The following is a 15,803-nucleotide window of genomic DNA, read 5'->3' as shown; positions in this document are numbered from 1 at the left end:
CAAAAATAAAACATTTTTAACAATATAATGCTGGCAAGGATATAAGGAAACAGGAACATTCATTTAATGCTTAAAGCAATGTAAACAGATTCTGGTTTTTTTTTTTTTTTTTTGGTTACGGGGCTTGTGGGATCTTAGTTCCCCGACCAGGGATCGAATCTGGGCCCAGGCAGTAAAAGCGTCCTAACAACTGGACCTCCAGGGAATTCCCAAGATTCCTTTTTTTGACAGTTTGACAATGCCTAACAAGAGCCAAAAAATATTTAAAATACTTTGGCACATTAATCCCACCACCTCTGGAAATTTATTCTTTGCCTATTTACAAAATTGTTTGCTTTTATTTACAAGGGTTAAAAAAATGGAAAAAACCTAAACATTAGAGAAATGGTTAGGTAAATTAATAATAATGTTAACCTGATGCAGCCATTAAAAAGATCAATTAACCCCAAGAAAGGGAAATGGATAGTTTCAGAGAAAAATGTTTTAAATGTTATATATGGCTAAAAACTACAAAAATGTTTACTTCCATAAAAAGAGAAATAAAGTTTATGAAGGACAAACAAAGGAATATTCTGTATATAGATAAGAGGGTTGTGGTTATAATTTTATTATTGCACAGGCTTTATTTATTTAATATAAAATATTTTGAATAAATATTTTATATAAGTAAACAAAAGACATATTTGTTACTGCTAAGGATGTTCGAAATGATATATCCTATATTCTAAAGAAAATGTATACAACATGAAACTAGTAAGACAAATTTAATATTAATGTTTGAAGTTCTCATATCTTGGCTTTACTGTTGGTAACATTACTTTGTAATTATAAGTTAAACATTTTTATTCCCAACTATTTAGAAAAAATACTTTATAATTTTAATCTCCATTAAGTCTCTTACTCCATACCTTTTCAACTGAAGTTTCTGTATGTAAACTCTTGTTCTCTGCATCTGTTTTCCCTTGTGAAAGAACTGATTTCTTCCCAACTGCCCTTGATAAATTGGGTTTAGGTCTCTGGAGTCGTCCTCTTGTCTTCGGTTTAATACTTTCTGTTTGATCAGTTTCCCTAGAAAATTAACATTATTTAAATTGTACCAACATGCAGGCATATTCAAAAGAAATTCTGGAAAATTCTTTAAAAATCCATTCACAGCTAGAAAAGAACTCCTTTAAGCTTACTTACAATAAACGTAGCAAAGAAGACTGAACAAGAAGAGCAATGAAGGGTAACTAATTTATCAGATGTTAAAAATATACTACTTAGCAGCAATAATTAAAATATTGTGGTACTAACACATGAATAACAGATAAATGAAACACAAAAGAAAACTGAGATGATGACTCCAAAATACATGATTTTAGTATACAATAAAGTTGTCATTTCAAAATAGAATAAGATGACCACAAAAATAATATATTTTTTAAAATAAATGTTAAATTAAATTAACGGTGATGGGAAAACTAGTAATACTGGGGAATAAAATAAAATTAGCTCCATTCCTTGCACTGTACTCACAATATATTCTAAATGAATCAAAGATTTAAGTGAAACCATAGAGAAAACATGAATGAATTCTTTTGTAACTTTGAGGTAGAGTAAGCCTTTCTAAAACTTGATTAAAAGATCAGGAGCCATAAAAGAAAAAAAAAAAGGAGCGAGATCTGACAACATAAAAATCAAAAACTTTTACATGGCCAAAACATATGTCATAAGTCAAACTACAAACCAAGAAAACATGTTTTACAACTCATATCACAGGGCTAATAACCTCTCTAAAATGTAAAGACCTCCTACAGAACAATACCAGTAACTCATTAGAAAACTGGACAAAGGATACGAACTCACAAAAAAACAAAAAAAAAAAATAGGTTTTAAATGTGAAGAGATGCTCAGCTTCACTCCCAATAAGAAATGTACAAATTAAAAGTAGAGCGTGGGCTTCCCTGGTGGCGCAGTGGTTGAGAGTCTGCCTGCCGATGCAGGGGACGCGAGTTCGTGCCCCGGTCCGGGAAGATCCCACATGCCGCGGAGCGGCTGGGCCCGTGAGCCATGGCCGATGAGCCTGCGTGTCCGGAGCCTGCGCTCCGCAACGGGAGAGGCCACGACAGTGAGAGGCCCGCATACCGCAAAAAAAAAAAAAAAAAAAAAAGTAGAGCGAGCTGGACTTCCCTGGCAGTCCAGTGGTTAAGACACTGTGTTTCCAACGCAGTGGGTGCAGGTTCGATCCCTGGTCGGGGAACTAAGATCCCACATGCCGCACAGCACAGCCAAAAAAGAAAAAAAGAAAAAAAAGATTGAAAAAAAAAAAGTAGAGCGAGCAAGCACAAATGTGAAAAGATATTGAGAATCAGAGAATCTAAGGGGAATTATATACAGATGTTCATTGTTCTTTTGACTTTTCCTTAGGTTAGAAAATTTTTAAGTAAGCAACTGAAGGGGAAAAAAATAGAATTATCTACCCCTGTCAGAAAAGGAGGACTGGGGTATATATACTATACTGTGATATTATTTTATTTTATAATCTATCAAGACTAGCAAAAATCCAAGTTTGATAACACTGTTGGTAGGGAGCCATTTCTTACATTGTTAGTGGGAATATAAACTAGAGTAACTCCTATGGAGAGCATTTTGGAAGTATCTATCAAAATCATAAATGTAGGGGCTTCCCTGGTGGCGCAGTGGTTGAGAATCTGCCTGCTAATGCTGGGGACATGGGTTCGAGCCCTGGTCTGGGAAGATCCCACATGCCACGGAGCAGCTAGGCCCGTGAGCCACAACTACTGAGCCTGCGCGTCTGGAGCTTGTGCTCTGTAACAAGAGAGGCCGCGATAGTCAGAGGCCCGCGCACCGCGATGAAGACTGGCCCCCACTTGCCACAACTAGAGAAAGCCCTTGCACAGAAACGAAGACCCAACACAGCCAAAAATAAATAAATAAATAAATTTAAAAAAAAATCATAAATGTATAAATGTACACACACTCACATACAAATGTGTCCTTTGGGCTAGCAATTTCATTTTAGGAACTTTCCCTACAAATAGACTGGCACAAAGGTGATAGATAGAGGTATAAGTTTCTAAGCATTGTTTGTAAAAACAACATATATAGCCATCAACAGGGCACCGATAATATAAAGTGTGATTCATCCATACAACAGAACACTATGCAACTAAAAAAGAATAAAGGTCTTTAAGTAAAGATATGACGATATAAGATAAAAAAATTACAAAATGGTATTATACTATGCTACCATTAGAGTTTTAAAAAGAGTAAGATATATATAAACTTTATGTATTTGTATTAGCTTTAATGTCTTTTTTTTTTTTTAATCTCTGAAAGACTAAGAAATAAATAACACTGGTAACTTGTTAGAGTAAATGGGGACATGACAGGAGGGATACTTCACTCTATACCTTCTTACAATTTTGGATGTTTGAACCACAGGAATATATTGCCTATTCCAAAGACTAGTTTAAATTTTTATTAAAAAAAATAAGTTTGATTCTCTGGGACCTCCCTGGTGGCGCAGTGGTTAAGAATCCACCTGCCAATGCAGGGGACACAGGGTCCAAGCCCTGATCTGGGAAGATCCCACATGCCGCAGAACAACTAAGCCCGTGCTCCACAACTACTGAGCCTGCGCTCTAGAGTCCGCAAGAAACAGCTACTGAGCCCGCGTCCACAACTACTGAAGCCCACATGCCACAACTACTGAAGCCCATATGCCTAGAGCCTGTGCTCCGCAACAAGAGAAGCCACCACAATGAGAAGCCCGTGCGCCCGTAAGGAAGAGTAGTCCCCACTCACTGCAACTAGAGAAAGCCCATGCGCATCAACGAAAACCCAACGCAGCCAAAAATAAATAAATAAATTTAAAAATCATCTTTAAAAAAAAAGTTTGATTCTCAATGTGACTATGCTTTACTGAAAATAAGAATTCATAAACTAAACTTTTAAGCCCACATGAGGAGTTATGAAGGAGATAAAAAGAAAGTCTGAACTTCTGAGATATCTTTTCAAAGGGAGATTCTTGTGGTGCTTCTACTGTTTTTAGTGAAGATATTAATTTAATCAGTATTTTCATACTAGAAAACATAATACATAATCTCTTTAAAGTCATCAATATCAAAATCTACTACTTTGACAACAGGTATGAAAAATAACTCAAACCAAGTAAAAGTTAAATCTCATAGCAAATATTTAGGCTTCCAAATTATTTTAGAATTTTATCGTAAGTTACCAGTTTGCTATAACTCGTATCACTAAGATAATCTTTCCATAATGAAATATAAAGTGAAAAACCTTAATGTCACTAAGACCACAGTACAATTACATATTAAATGGTCTACAGACCTCTCCTAATTCCTAAAGGAAGCAACATTATTATCATTTTTTAAATGATAATAAATTATCAAAATTTTGAAAACAAATTTTAAAATCCTACCATGTAAAATACTTACAGTGCTTTATCTTTTAGGTCAACATTTCCTTCTTCTGTACAACTACTCTCAGCATTATTCACCTCACACAATGCTCTAATTCCACCTTCTGATGAAGGCAAATATGAAGTGCTTGATTCTGAAGTCTCAGTTGCTACTGATACGGCATCTTGTTGACTACTACGGAAATGAAAATATATCAGGGGAAAAGAACTCTTAGTAATGCACATTTTATACTAATTATTTAAAAGATTTTTTTAAAATATACAAAGCCAAAACTCTGGAAGATGATCCCTCATATCACGGAATAATCAAAATGGATATTTTGGTTTCTCTATGATCCTCCTTGCACCATGTTATTAAAACACTGTACCTTAGGAGATAATAACAGTCACAAATGAACAGGGAAAGTGCTCAAGAAGTCACAAAATGAAAAACTCATAACTACATGGGGTTCACAAATCAAATGTATGTGTAAAATCATAGTAATGTTTAGGAATTATCTTTCATTAAAATTTTGTATTGGCAGTCTTTGCTTTGCATGGTACTGTGTTACTCAAGAGCCATGGAAATCGAAGACACAGCTGCAACATGCACAAGTTGCAGTTAATGCTGTAGCGTGCAAAGAGAGGACTGCTGCATTAGGAAATACTTCAACTAACAATAATATAAATGATGGCCATGTACTAACGAGCACTCAGTTTCAACGCAAATTCACATTCAGCCATGCTTTGTTTTTTTGTTCTTTTTTTTCTACTGGGTGTTTGTCTTTTCCCAGCGCTCTTTCTATATTCTTTTTTGGCTAGATGTTACATATAAAACCTCCCAATCAATAGCTTGCCTTTTACTTTCTTCATGGAGCCTTTTGTCAACAGAAGTATTTAATTTTACTGCAGTTGAATTTATCAATTTCATCCTTTAAAGTTTGTGCTTTTTATGTCTTAAGAAATCCTTGACATCACAAAACTATTTTTCTACATTTTCTCCTAAAAGTTTTAAAGATTTGCTTTATATATGTAGCCTTTAATCTATGAGGAGGTTAGTGCATAGGGTAAAATAGGGATCTACTATTATCTTTTTCATATCTAAGCACCATTTAATGAATGGTTAATTCAGTCTTTCCCACTAATTTCTAATGCTACCTCTGCCATCTAAATGATGCCTAAATTTCTCTTCCTAGATTCTACATCCAATTTTCCTCTCAGTCAATTTGTCTGGCCTTTTCCAGTACCACACTCTTTTAATTACTCTAGCTTTAGAATAAGAATCAGCTCACTGTTTTACAAAACCAACTGGTATTTTAACAGTCATTACAGGGTAGCTTTCCCCCCTAAAAAAGTCATCAGTATTGTTTTGTGCATAGTCTATGAAATTAGTTGTGTCTCTGAGGTCAGAATTTAGAGGTCTGTCACCCAGCAAGTTAAGGGCCTGAGGTCTATGGCTTGGCTTCAAAGAAATTATTAATCTTCTGTATTGTATGAATAAATTGGCACAGGTGCATATAGGTATTTTTCTACATGAGAATAAATGGTTTTCATCGAAATTTTCAGAAGAGGGTACATGCCAACCAATGGAACAGAACAGACCCATGCACCCAGTCAAATGATCTTTGACAGGGTGCCAAAACTACACAATATGAAAAGGATAATCTCTTCAGCAAATGATGCTGGGAAAGCTAGATATCCATAAGCAAAAAAAGAGAAACTGGACCTTTACCTTATACCATACACAAAAATCAACTCAAAATGGAATAAAGATTTAAAGGTAACACCTTTTATTTTTTTCTTTTTCAGCTATGCCACGTGGCTTGTGGGATCTTAGTTCCCCAACCAGGGATTGAACCCAGGCCCACCGCATTAAAGGTAACGCCTTAAAGTATAAAATTCCTAAAGGAAAACATGGGGGAAAGCTTCATAAGATTGGTATTGGTAATAATTTCTTGGACATGACACAAAAGGCACAGGCAGGAAAAGTAAAAATAGACAAGTGGGACTATATCAAACCAAAAACCTTCTGTACAGCAAAGGAAACAATCAAGAGTCAAAAGGCAACCTATGAAATGGGAGAAAAGATTTGTAAACCATATAATGGATAAGGGCTTAATATCCAAAATATAAAAGGAACTCCTAGAACTCAGTAACAGAAAAACAAATAACTCAATTAAAAAACTGGAAAAGGAATTGAATAGACATTTCTCCACAAGAAGACATACAAATGGCCAACAAGTAATATTTAAAGATGCTCAAGGGACTTCCCTGGTGGCGCAATGGTTAAGAATCCGCCTGCCAATGCAGGGGACACGAGTTTGAGCCCTGGTCCAGGAAGATCCCACGTGCCGTGGAGCAACTAAGCCCGTGTGCCACAACTACTGAGCCTGTGCTCTAGAGCCTGCAAGCCATAACTGCTGAGCCCACATGCCGCAGCTACTGAAGCCCACACACCTAGGGTCCATGCTCTGCAACAAGAGAAGCCACTGCAATGAGAAGCCCGCACACCACAACGAAGAGTAGCTCCCACTCGCCGCAACTAAAAAAAGCCCGCGTGCAGCAATGAAGACCCAACGCAGCCAAAAGTAAATAAATAAATAAATAATAAAATAAAATAAAGACGCTCAACATCACAATCATCAGGGAAATGCAAATCAAAACCACAGTGAGGTATCACCTCACACCTGTTAGGAACTGTTATATTATACTAACATTACTTTTTAAAAATATATATGTAATTAAAAATATGTATTAATTAAAATATATATATTAATTTTTTAGAAAAACAGAAAATAATAAATGCTGGCAAGAGTATGGAAAAACTGGAATTCTTATGAACTGTGGGTAGGAATGTAAAATGCAGCCACAACGAAAAACAGTATGGAGGCTCTTCAAAAAATTTAAAACAGAATTATCATATGATCCAGCAATTTCCCTTCTGGGTATCTACCCATAAGAACTGAAAACAGGGTCTCAAAGAAATATCTTCAGTTCCATGTTTACTGCAGCATTATTCATAATAGCCAAGAGATGGAAACCACCTAAATGTCCATTGACAGATAAATGAATAAATAAAATGTGCTATATAATTACAATGGAATATTATTCGACCATAAAAACAGAAATCCTTCATATGCTACAACATGGATGAACTTTGAAAACATCATACTAGGTGAAATAAGCCACTCATAGAAGGATAAATATTTATGATTCCACTTACATGAAGTATCTAAAGTAACCAAGCTCATAGAAAGTAGAATGGTGGTTACCAGGGGCTGGGGTAAGGAGGAAATAAAGAGTTACTGTTCAAAAGATATAGAGTTTCAGTCATGCAAGATGAAAATGTTCTAGAGATTTGCTGTACAACACTGTGCTCATAGTTAACAACACTGTACATTTTAAAAACTCGTAAGAAGAGCAGATCTCATGTTATGTGTTTTTTACCACAAGTAAAAACAAACAAACAAAAAAACCTCAGCAGGATACATCACATTCAAATTGCTGAAAACCAAAAATCAAGAGAAAATCTTTATAGAAAATGATAAACCCATGCAAACATTAACCACAAGAAAACTGTAGTGGCAAAGCAATCATCAGAACAAAGAGCAATACCAGAATGACATCACACAAATGGTAAAAGGGTGATTTCACCAAGAAGATACAACAATCCTAGATATGTATACACCTAACAAAAGAGCTTCAAAAGACATGAAGAAAAACAAATAGAACTGAAAAGAGAAATAAGCAAATTCACAATTACAGGTGGAGATTTCCCACTCCTTTGGTAACTGATAGAAGATGTAGACAAAGTGAGTAAAGATACATAAAATACCTTGGTGAAAGAGCAGGGTCAGTTCTTTTCTCAGCCTTTTCATTAGAGGATAGATCCACAATGTCATCTGTGTTCTGTACACAGGGAAGCTTTTGTTCCTTATGGCTTTCATCTTCATTTATCTCAGGACTTAAAGACAGGCATTTATCTATTAATACAAAATGCATATTATTATAAAAATGATAGCAAAAACATATATATTTAAAGCACAAAGGAATTTACATATAACACTGTCATGTAATGATTAAGAAATTATCCCAAAGTCCAATTTCTTACAAGTTGAGCTATTCTGCTTTATATGTAATGTCTTTACTAGTAAGCCACAAAGAGCATATTATGATGCTTATAAATCACACTATGCTATCTATCAGGATTCACTTATTAAAATCTTATTGGTGAAGTTGAACCACATAAAACTTAAATTCTACAGAAAGGTTGTTCTGCTCTGTTACTATTTTTTCTCCTCTCTTTACTTGGTTATCTGCTTTAAGTAATCTATATGTGAATTCTTCAAGAAAGAGACCGCGACTTCCCTAAACTCTTAGCTCTCATTCCCTAGTGACTCACAAGTGTCAAAATGTCTGTATTCTAGGGAGCTTTAAAAAAGAAAAATGAGGGCTTCCCTGGTGGCGCAGCGGTTGGGGGTCCACCTGCCGATGCAGGGGACATGGGTTCATGCCCCGGTCCGGGAGGATCCCACATGCCGCAGAGCGGCTGGGCCCGTGAGCCATGGCCGCTGAGCCTGCATGTCCGGAGCCTGTGCTCCGCAATGGGAGAGGCCACAGCAGTGAGAGGCCCGCGTACCGCAAAAAAAAAAAAAAAAAAAAAGGAAGAAAAATGAGAGGAATACTTATTCTAGTACCTTTTATACAAATTAAACAACTTATTTTGGGTTCATAGAGGTGCTCTGTAGAGGCAGAACATGAAAACCTGTGATTTATTAACAAACACAATACATGTTGAATTATATGCACGTGACTTAGAATAATTGTTAATGTGAACACATAGGAGGTAACACATCTCAGAGACAAACTTGAGAGAAATATCTCCCCATTTCACTCTTTTTTTAATAAACGTTTTTTCTTTAAATTAAAAGTAAAAGGGTTTAACCCAGTACCAGGAATACAGAACCAATTAATAAGCATTATTAGTTGCTACTATCCAGAAGAAAAGTAGTTAAGTTATACATCATATTAGTGTACGTGTCTTCACAAGTAATATAGGGGCTATTAACATATGTAATACACTTACTTTTGTGGTTTTCTCCTTTAGAAGAGCCTGGCTGAACAGTGGCATTTCCTGAAAGATTTACCTCTTGTTCACTACTTTCATCCTGATTCTTTCTTCTCCTTTTCTTTTGATTTATATCTTGTTCTAATGCATTCTGTTCTGAATCCTGTCCTGATAAAGTCAGAGACTGTTCTTCTTCTTCAACTGTCTGAGCATCCTTTTGAGATCCTTCTGTGTCTGAAATTCTAGTGCTCACAGACTCATCTGGATTATCATTCACTCTTTCACTGGAGACTTTTTTCACTTAAAGTAAGAGAAATTGTTATAAATATAAAAACAGCCTACAGAAAAATTCTTAAAGGTGGAGAAGATAAACACGTAAGGATGTCTGAGCGAAAATTTAAAGACAACCTAAACTGTTCAATAGAGAATGACTAAATAAGTTATAATACATTTATGCTATAGAAATCCATGCAGCAAATAACAATGAGGTAGGTTTGTACGTAGTCATGTACAAGATTTCAAAAAATATTGTTGCCTTAAAAAAAAAATCAAGTTGCAGAACAATATATACAGTATTACCACACTTTTATTTTAAGAAAAACAATTACATATACTCTAAGACACATACACATTTATAGGCATAGAAAAGAGTTTACTAACAATCATCCCTAAGAAAGCTAAGACTTTGAGGGCAGGGTACAAGAGAGAGTTCAAGTATTTTATTTTCTGTATCCTTTGTTTTTCAATGAACAACCTTATTAACAAATATTTTTAAACAATTTCTAGTGCCTTTTTTTGAAGGCATATTAATAGTTAACTGTATCAAAAGATGAAAATAATGAATTACATTTTAAAAAACAAAAATAATAAAATGTTACTTGTTTTTATTCAAAAAAAGTCAAAACAAGATTTTAAAACTAAGAAAATATGCTGGATTTATTCTTTATCAGAATAATAATCAGCAATTTTTAAATTCTGAGACTTGTAACAAAGTACCTGAAAAGTTCTCACATTAAATAAGATACAGTGAGTTACTTATGCTATCACTGTAACATAGTAACCACAAGATTAGTGATAGATTAATATATCTATTTTAATTTCCCAGGGCTATGTAAGTTAAAAAAATGACTAAAGAATGAAATAACTTTGCAGTTATCAATACTACTTTTAAAAAGATAGGGGCACTACGCTCTAGAAAAAGAAGTTCTATATTGGCTCTGTGCAGAAGGAGTTAACAAAGCAGACCTCACCGCTCTCCTTTGAAAGACCTGCTTAAAAGGTTGGCCCTCAGCTTCCCTGGTGGCGCAGTGGTTGGGAGTCCGCCTGCCGATGCAGGGGACATGGGTTCGTGCCCCGGTCCGGGAGGATCCCACTTGTCGCGGAGCGGCTGGGCCCGTGAGCCATGGCCGCTGAGCCTGCGCATCTGGAGCCTGTGCTCCGCAATGGGAGAAGCCATAGCAGTGAGAGGCCCGCGTACCGCAAAAAAAAAAAAAATTGTTTAAAAAGGTTGGCCCTTGGGCTGCGTCTGGAAACTTGGGTTTGGGGAGAGTTCCCACCAGCCTAACTGACAAAAGTGGCTCGCTATACCTAAATTGTTTAAATAAACAATGTGGTTTATGCTGAACAAATGCTTTCCTTTTGGGAGTTTTGAATTCTGGTACATTCCAGGAAGAAGGTGTCTACATGACCAACCTCTAATAAAAATCTTGGGTGCTGAGTTTCTAACAAGCTTCCCTGGTAGACAGCTTTTTACATACCTCATTCCTACTTGTTGTTGGGGGATTAAGCACATCCTGTGTGCCTCTACTGGGAGAGGACTCTTGGAAGCTTTACTTCTTTTCCCTAGACATTGACCTATGTGCCTTTCCCTTTGCCAATTTTGCTCTGTATACTTTCATTGTAATAAATCTCGTTGTCTGTACAACTATATGCTGAATCCCGTGAGTCCTAGCAAATAATTGAACCTGGGGGTGCTCTTGGGGTCCCCCTACACAGGCTCTCACAGTCCTAGCTTGAGTCCTGCCTCTACCACTACTAACACTGTGAGACCTTAGGAAAAAATGACTTAGGATCTCTGAGGTTATTTCTGGGTTATTAAAACAAAAGGAAAGGGGCTGGAATGTATAACTAATATATAAGGTTCCCTGTAGTTCAAAGATTCTTTAAATTATGTGATTATAGCTAAACATTGTCCTCAGATCAGAATTCAAATAGTTAAGAAAATATAAGCCTAAAAATAGAAATACTCACATATGAACAATTTCCTACCTGGTACAAGTCAACATTAACCCTCAGAAATAAGGTGTGCTCAAACAATACAGTTGAGTCACAAGCCCAAAGTATTAGAGTTCCATTTTTTTTTTTTTAGACTTTTGTGCCAGATTTGTTTTACAGAGAAAAATGATAATAAGTAACCAAACATGACACCCCAATATTCTGATGCTCCTTTATTAGCTATAACTATGCCCTCAATGCAAGAAAGATGTTAAATAGCCTAGCCATCCAATTATAAAATGTAAAAGGGAGCTGCTGTTTGGGGCCAGATAACTAGAATATTGAAGAAAAATCAGTTCCCTCCAATCGGATGTCCTGATGATCTCAACTACCTGAACTACATATGAACACCCTAAGACTTGAGGGACAATATTGCAAGCCTATTATTATTAAGTAAAATAACACACTTTCTTTTAAATAAATACCTTTTACATTTTTCTGTGATTTAGAGGACTTCTTCTCCTTTAAAGTCTGATTTTTAACAGATTTTTGTTTTCTTTTCTCTTCTTCAGCAAGAACTTTCTGAAGCAAATGAGCAAAAAAATCGAAGTCAAAAGGGCGCTTTTCCTCTGTTTAAAAAAAAAAAAGAAACTTCAAGTTTTTATTTTAAAAAAAGGAAAAGAAATTTCAAGTTTTAATTTTTCTTAAGTGTAATACCAAAAGCGAATGGGCTTAGCAGCAGAATGGACAAAGAACTCTAATCACTATAGTACAGTCACATAACAGAAGATCACTGAGCAATAAAAAGGAACAAACTATATTAGTTTAAAAAATAAAGAAAAGGAACTACTGATACAAGCAATAATATTGGTGAATCTCAAAAACATGCTGAGTGAAAGAAGCCAAACACAAATGAGTATATACTGTATGATTCTATGAATAAGACGTTCTAGAACAAGATAAACTAACCTATGATGATTCAAATGAAAATAGTAGTTGCCTGGGTCAGGATTAGGAGTGGAGATTGACTAGAAAGGGAAAGAAGTGGCCTCGCTGGAGTGATGAAAATGTTCCATGCCTTGTTTTGTGTGGTGGTTACACAGGTGTACTCTTTGTCAAAACTCAAACTATAAATTGCACTGTCCATAATTATAAATACACTTTTTTAAAAGGCTAGGATGATTAAGAAGTCTGCAAAAGCCTATCCACCACTTTATGTCCTCACTTTATTACAACTCTTTCACTATTAACTCTTACTCTTCCAAATATCAGCGAAGAGGATAGTAAATGAGTATTGATCAGGACCACTCTCACTAAATACCTATTAACAGTATTATATCAGAAAGAGTAATCTATGAACAAACCAAAATGAATCCACTCCAGGAGTCAATCCTTGCCTCAGCTGTGTCTACAAATACAGTGAATACAGAGAAGTGAATACAGGGAAAATGGTGCTCCAAGACTGTTTTGATTACAAGATGGCCTCAGAAAAAGAGGTATATACCAAAACAAAAGTAAATTAGCCTCAGGAAACTAAGCCCAAACCTGAGATTCTTGAAAGCCCTATTTTATTGTGGATCCAGCTTTTCATCTGTTCTGACCTTCCACACAAATGATTCTGAAAACCACAGCACTAAAATAATCCATAAAGTTCTCAGAGGAATTAAAATATAAGTTCTAAAAAATACCATTTGGGTTTTTTTGTGTTTGTGTTTTAACAATTTCCACTACAAAGCATCAAACAGTGAATTTTAAAGGTTCTATTATAATGGTTTTAACAATGGCTCCACACCCCATAAACTGTTTATAGATTTATGGACTCTTTTCTGATTATAATGCATTAAACATAACGAAAAGTTTCAAGACCACTTCTCTAAAATGGAGAGGGTTGAGGACTAAAATATTCCAGATGTTCCAGAAGCCATTCCTAGAAGTGGTTTTCCTGAGGACTCAATACCACATTTGTAAGGTATAGGGTCCACTCATCCACCTTTGTGTCTACTCATAAAATAAATGTACATGCTATACAATCTAAGTACTTCTCTTTAGAATTTTTTTCTAAGATTAGCACTATGGCAAATGAACACTGAATACACCTATTAATCATGAAACGTCGGTAATTATATTCCAAACAAAGAATACAGGAACTACGCTAAATAGTACATTTAACTCTGTTTTTCTTTACAGATCCCTTGATGTAGTTCTCTGGACTTAAAAAGAAACAACGTTCATTTTAATAAGGCTATTAGTTAAAAGCTGAAAGTTATACATCATTTCTTCAAATCAGGTCTAAATTCAAACGTCACCTCTTCAGGCACTTCCTGGTGGCACAGTGGTTAAGAATCTGCCTGCCAATGCAGGGGACACAGGTTCGAGCCCTGGTCCGGGAAGATCCCACATGCTGCGGAGCAGCTAAGCCCGTGCACCACAACTACTGAGCCTGTGCTCTAGAACCCACGAGCCACAACTACTGAGCCTGCGAGCCACAACTACTGAAGCCCATGTGCCTAGAGCCCATGCTCCGCAACAAGAGAAGCGACAGCAGTGAGACGCCAGCACACTGCAACAAAGAGTAGCCCCCACTCGTCGCAACTAGAGAAAAGCCCGTGAGCAGCATCGAAGACCCAATGCAGCCAAAAATAAATAAATAAAACAAATAGATTTATTTCAAAAAAAAAATCACGTCTTCAGACAGAACTTCCCTTAATACCCAATCTAAACACCCACCCCCTAACTCCCTCTTTTTTCTTCTTAGAAATTAATCACTATCTGAAATTATCCTGCTTACCAATTATATTCCTCCTCCACCCAATTAGACTTAAGGCTCTAAAAGCAGGATTCTCCATCTGCCCTGTTCACCATGATATCCTCAATGCCAACAACAGTGACTAGCACACAGCAGGTGGTCTGTATTACTGACTGAATAACAGACTTACCACAGTAGGTAAGGAATCATCTATAGTGTAATATCTTCCAGAAACAATTAACCTCTTCTTCAGTACAATTCCCCCAGAATAAAGAGCACTTAGAAATAGTATCTTCAGTCTCCCTAATTTCTTGGACTCAGAACTCTGCTTACTTGCTTCTTGATGTTTTAGCTATTCCCTTGCCTATAGATCTATATGAACTGCCAGACCTGAACTGCTAAAGAGAAAAATTTCCAGTCTTACTCTTCCTATGACAATATAGGGATGAAACAAATCTAAAACACACTGGAACCAAAGACAAAACATTGGTCATTTTTTAGAATCTCCAAATGATTCCTTGTGAAAGAGGTCTTAATACTTACGGAATGCTTTGTCTATTCTCCATCCATTTGTTTTCTCTTCACGTTTAAATTTATTCTGTTAACAAAACAAAACAAAAACTCTTTGGTAATTTTCTCCCATTAAACAAGTGCAGATTATGTCTTAAAAAAAGCATCAAAATAAAATTCTTATAATAACATATGATTCTCTAATAAATAATACGTCTTTGCTAATAGGCGAGTTACTTAAACCCTTAGCTTTTAAAAAATAGAAATGAAAGATTTATACTGAGCTCTGTGCTCCTCCTTATGATCAATAACATGAATTAGCAATGAAAACTGGATTTACAGAGGATAGAAAAAAAAATAAAGTCAACTAGCGTGGAAACAGATCAAACAGTAATCAATTAAGCTAACCAGTATTAACTCTTTAAAAACTGGTATATTCATATCAGGTTAAACCTCTTACATTATTATTCTGTTTTTAATGGCATGGAGGGGAAACTGTAAAGAAACAACTAACCAAAATTTTGAAGCAGGCCAAGTTTATGTTTAGAAACTTCTTTATATTAAGAACATTTCCTCATGCTTTTCTGAGCACCAAAGAGCCCCATTCCCAATTCCACTCCAGATTACCTCCTTTAAGATGGAGATGGTTAAGGTTTAGGGTTCAATGCATCCTAAGGTCATTAGAAAGTCTGAGGGCATACACATACACAAACACACCCTGCAGGAGGGAACGATCAGCCAATCTCTCCCTTCTACAGATCAGTGGTCTGAAAGCTTTTATTAAAAATACAAAAATTGTTTTATTGAAAAAAAAGAAAAATCACACAAAATAAAGAACC

At 35.8% G+C, this 15,803-nt stretch overlaps 1 protein-coding gene across 6 annotated transcripts in view; it reads right to left on the bottom strand.

Moving 5' to 3' along the window:
* BDP1 (BDP1 general transcription factor IIIB subunit) overlaps nt 1-15,803 on the bottom strand; it is an 88,608-nt gene that overhangs the window by 53,895 nt on the left and 18,910 nt on the right. For 5 of the 6 annotated variants that reach the window (XM_019929893.3, XM_019929891.3, XM_019929888.3 and 2 more), the window contains exons 8-13: nt 14,998-15,052; nt 12,194-12,337; nt 9,513-9,794; nt 8,262-8,409; nt 4,464-4,622; nt 909-1,068 (exon numbers count right to left, since the gene is read on the bottom strand). In XM_019929893.3, coding sequence (XP_019785452.2) covers nt 909-1,068; nt 4,464-4,622; nt 8,262-8,409; nt 9,513-9,794; nt 12,194-12,337; nt 14,998-15,052 — 948 coding nt within the window. The remainder of the gene's footprint in view (nt 1-908; nt 1,069-4,463; nt 4,623-8,261; nt 8,410-9,512; nt 9,795-12,193; nt 12,338-14,997; nt 15,053-15,803) is intronic. The other variant, XM_019929892.3, reaches the window with a different exon arrangement.

This window comes from Tursiops truncatus, chromosome 3, assembly GCF_011762595.2.
Source record: "Tursiops truncatus isolate mTurTru1 chromosome 3, mTurTru1.mat.Y, whole genome shotgun sequence".
Classification (NCBI taxonomy): domain Eukaryota; kingdom Metazoa; phylum Chordata; class Mammalia; order Artiodactyla; family Delphinidae; genus Tursiops; species Tursiops truncatus.
This window is presented reverse-complemented; position numbering and strand designations above follow the sequence as displayed.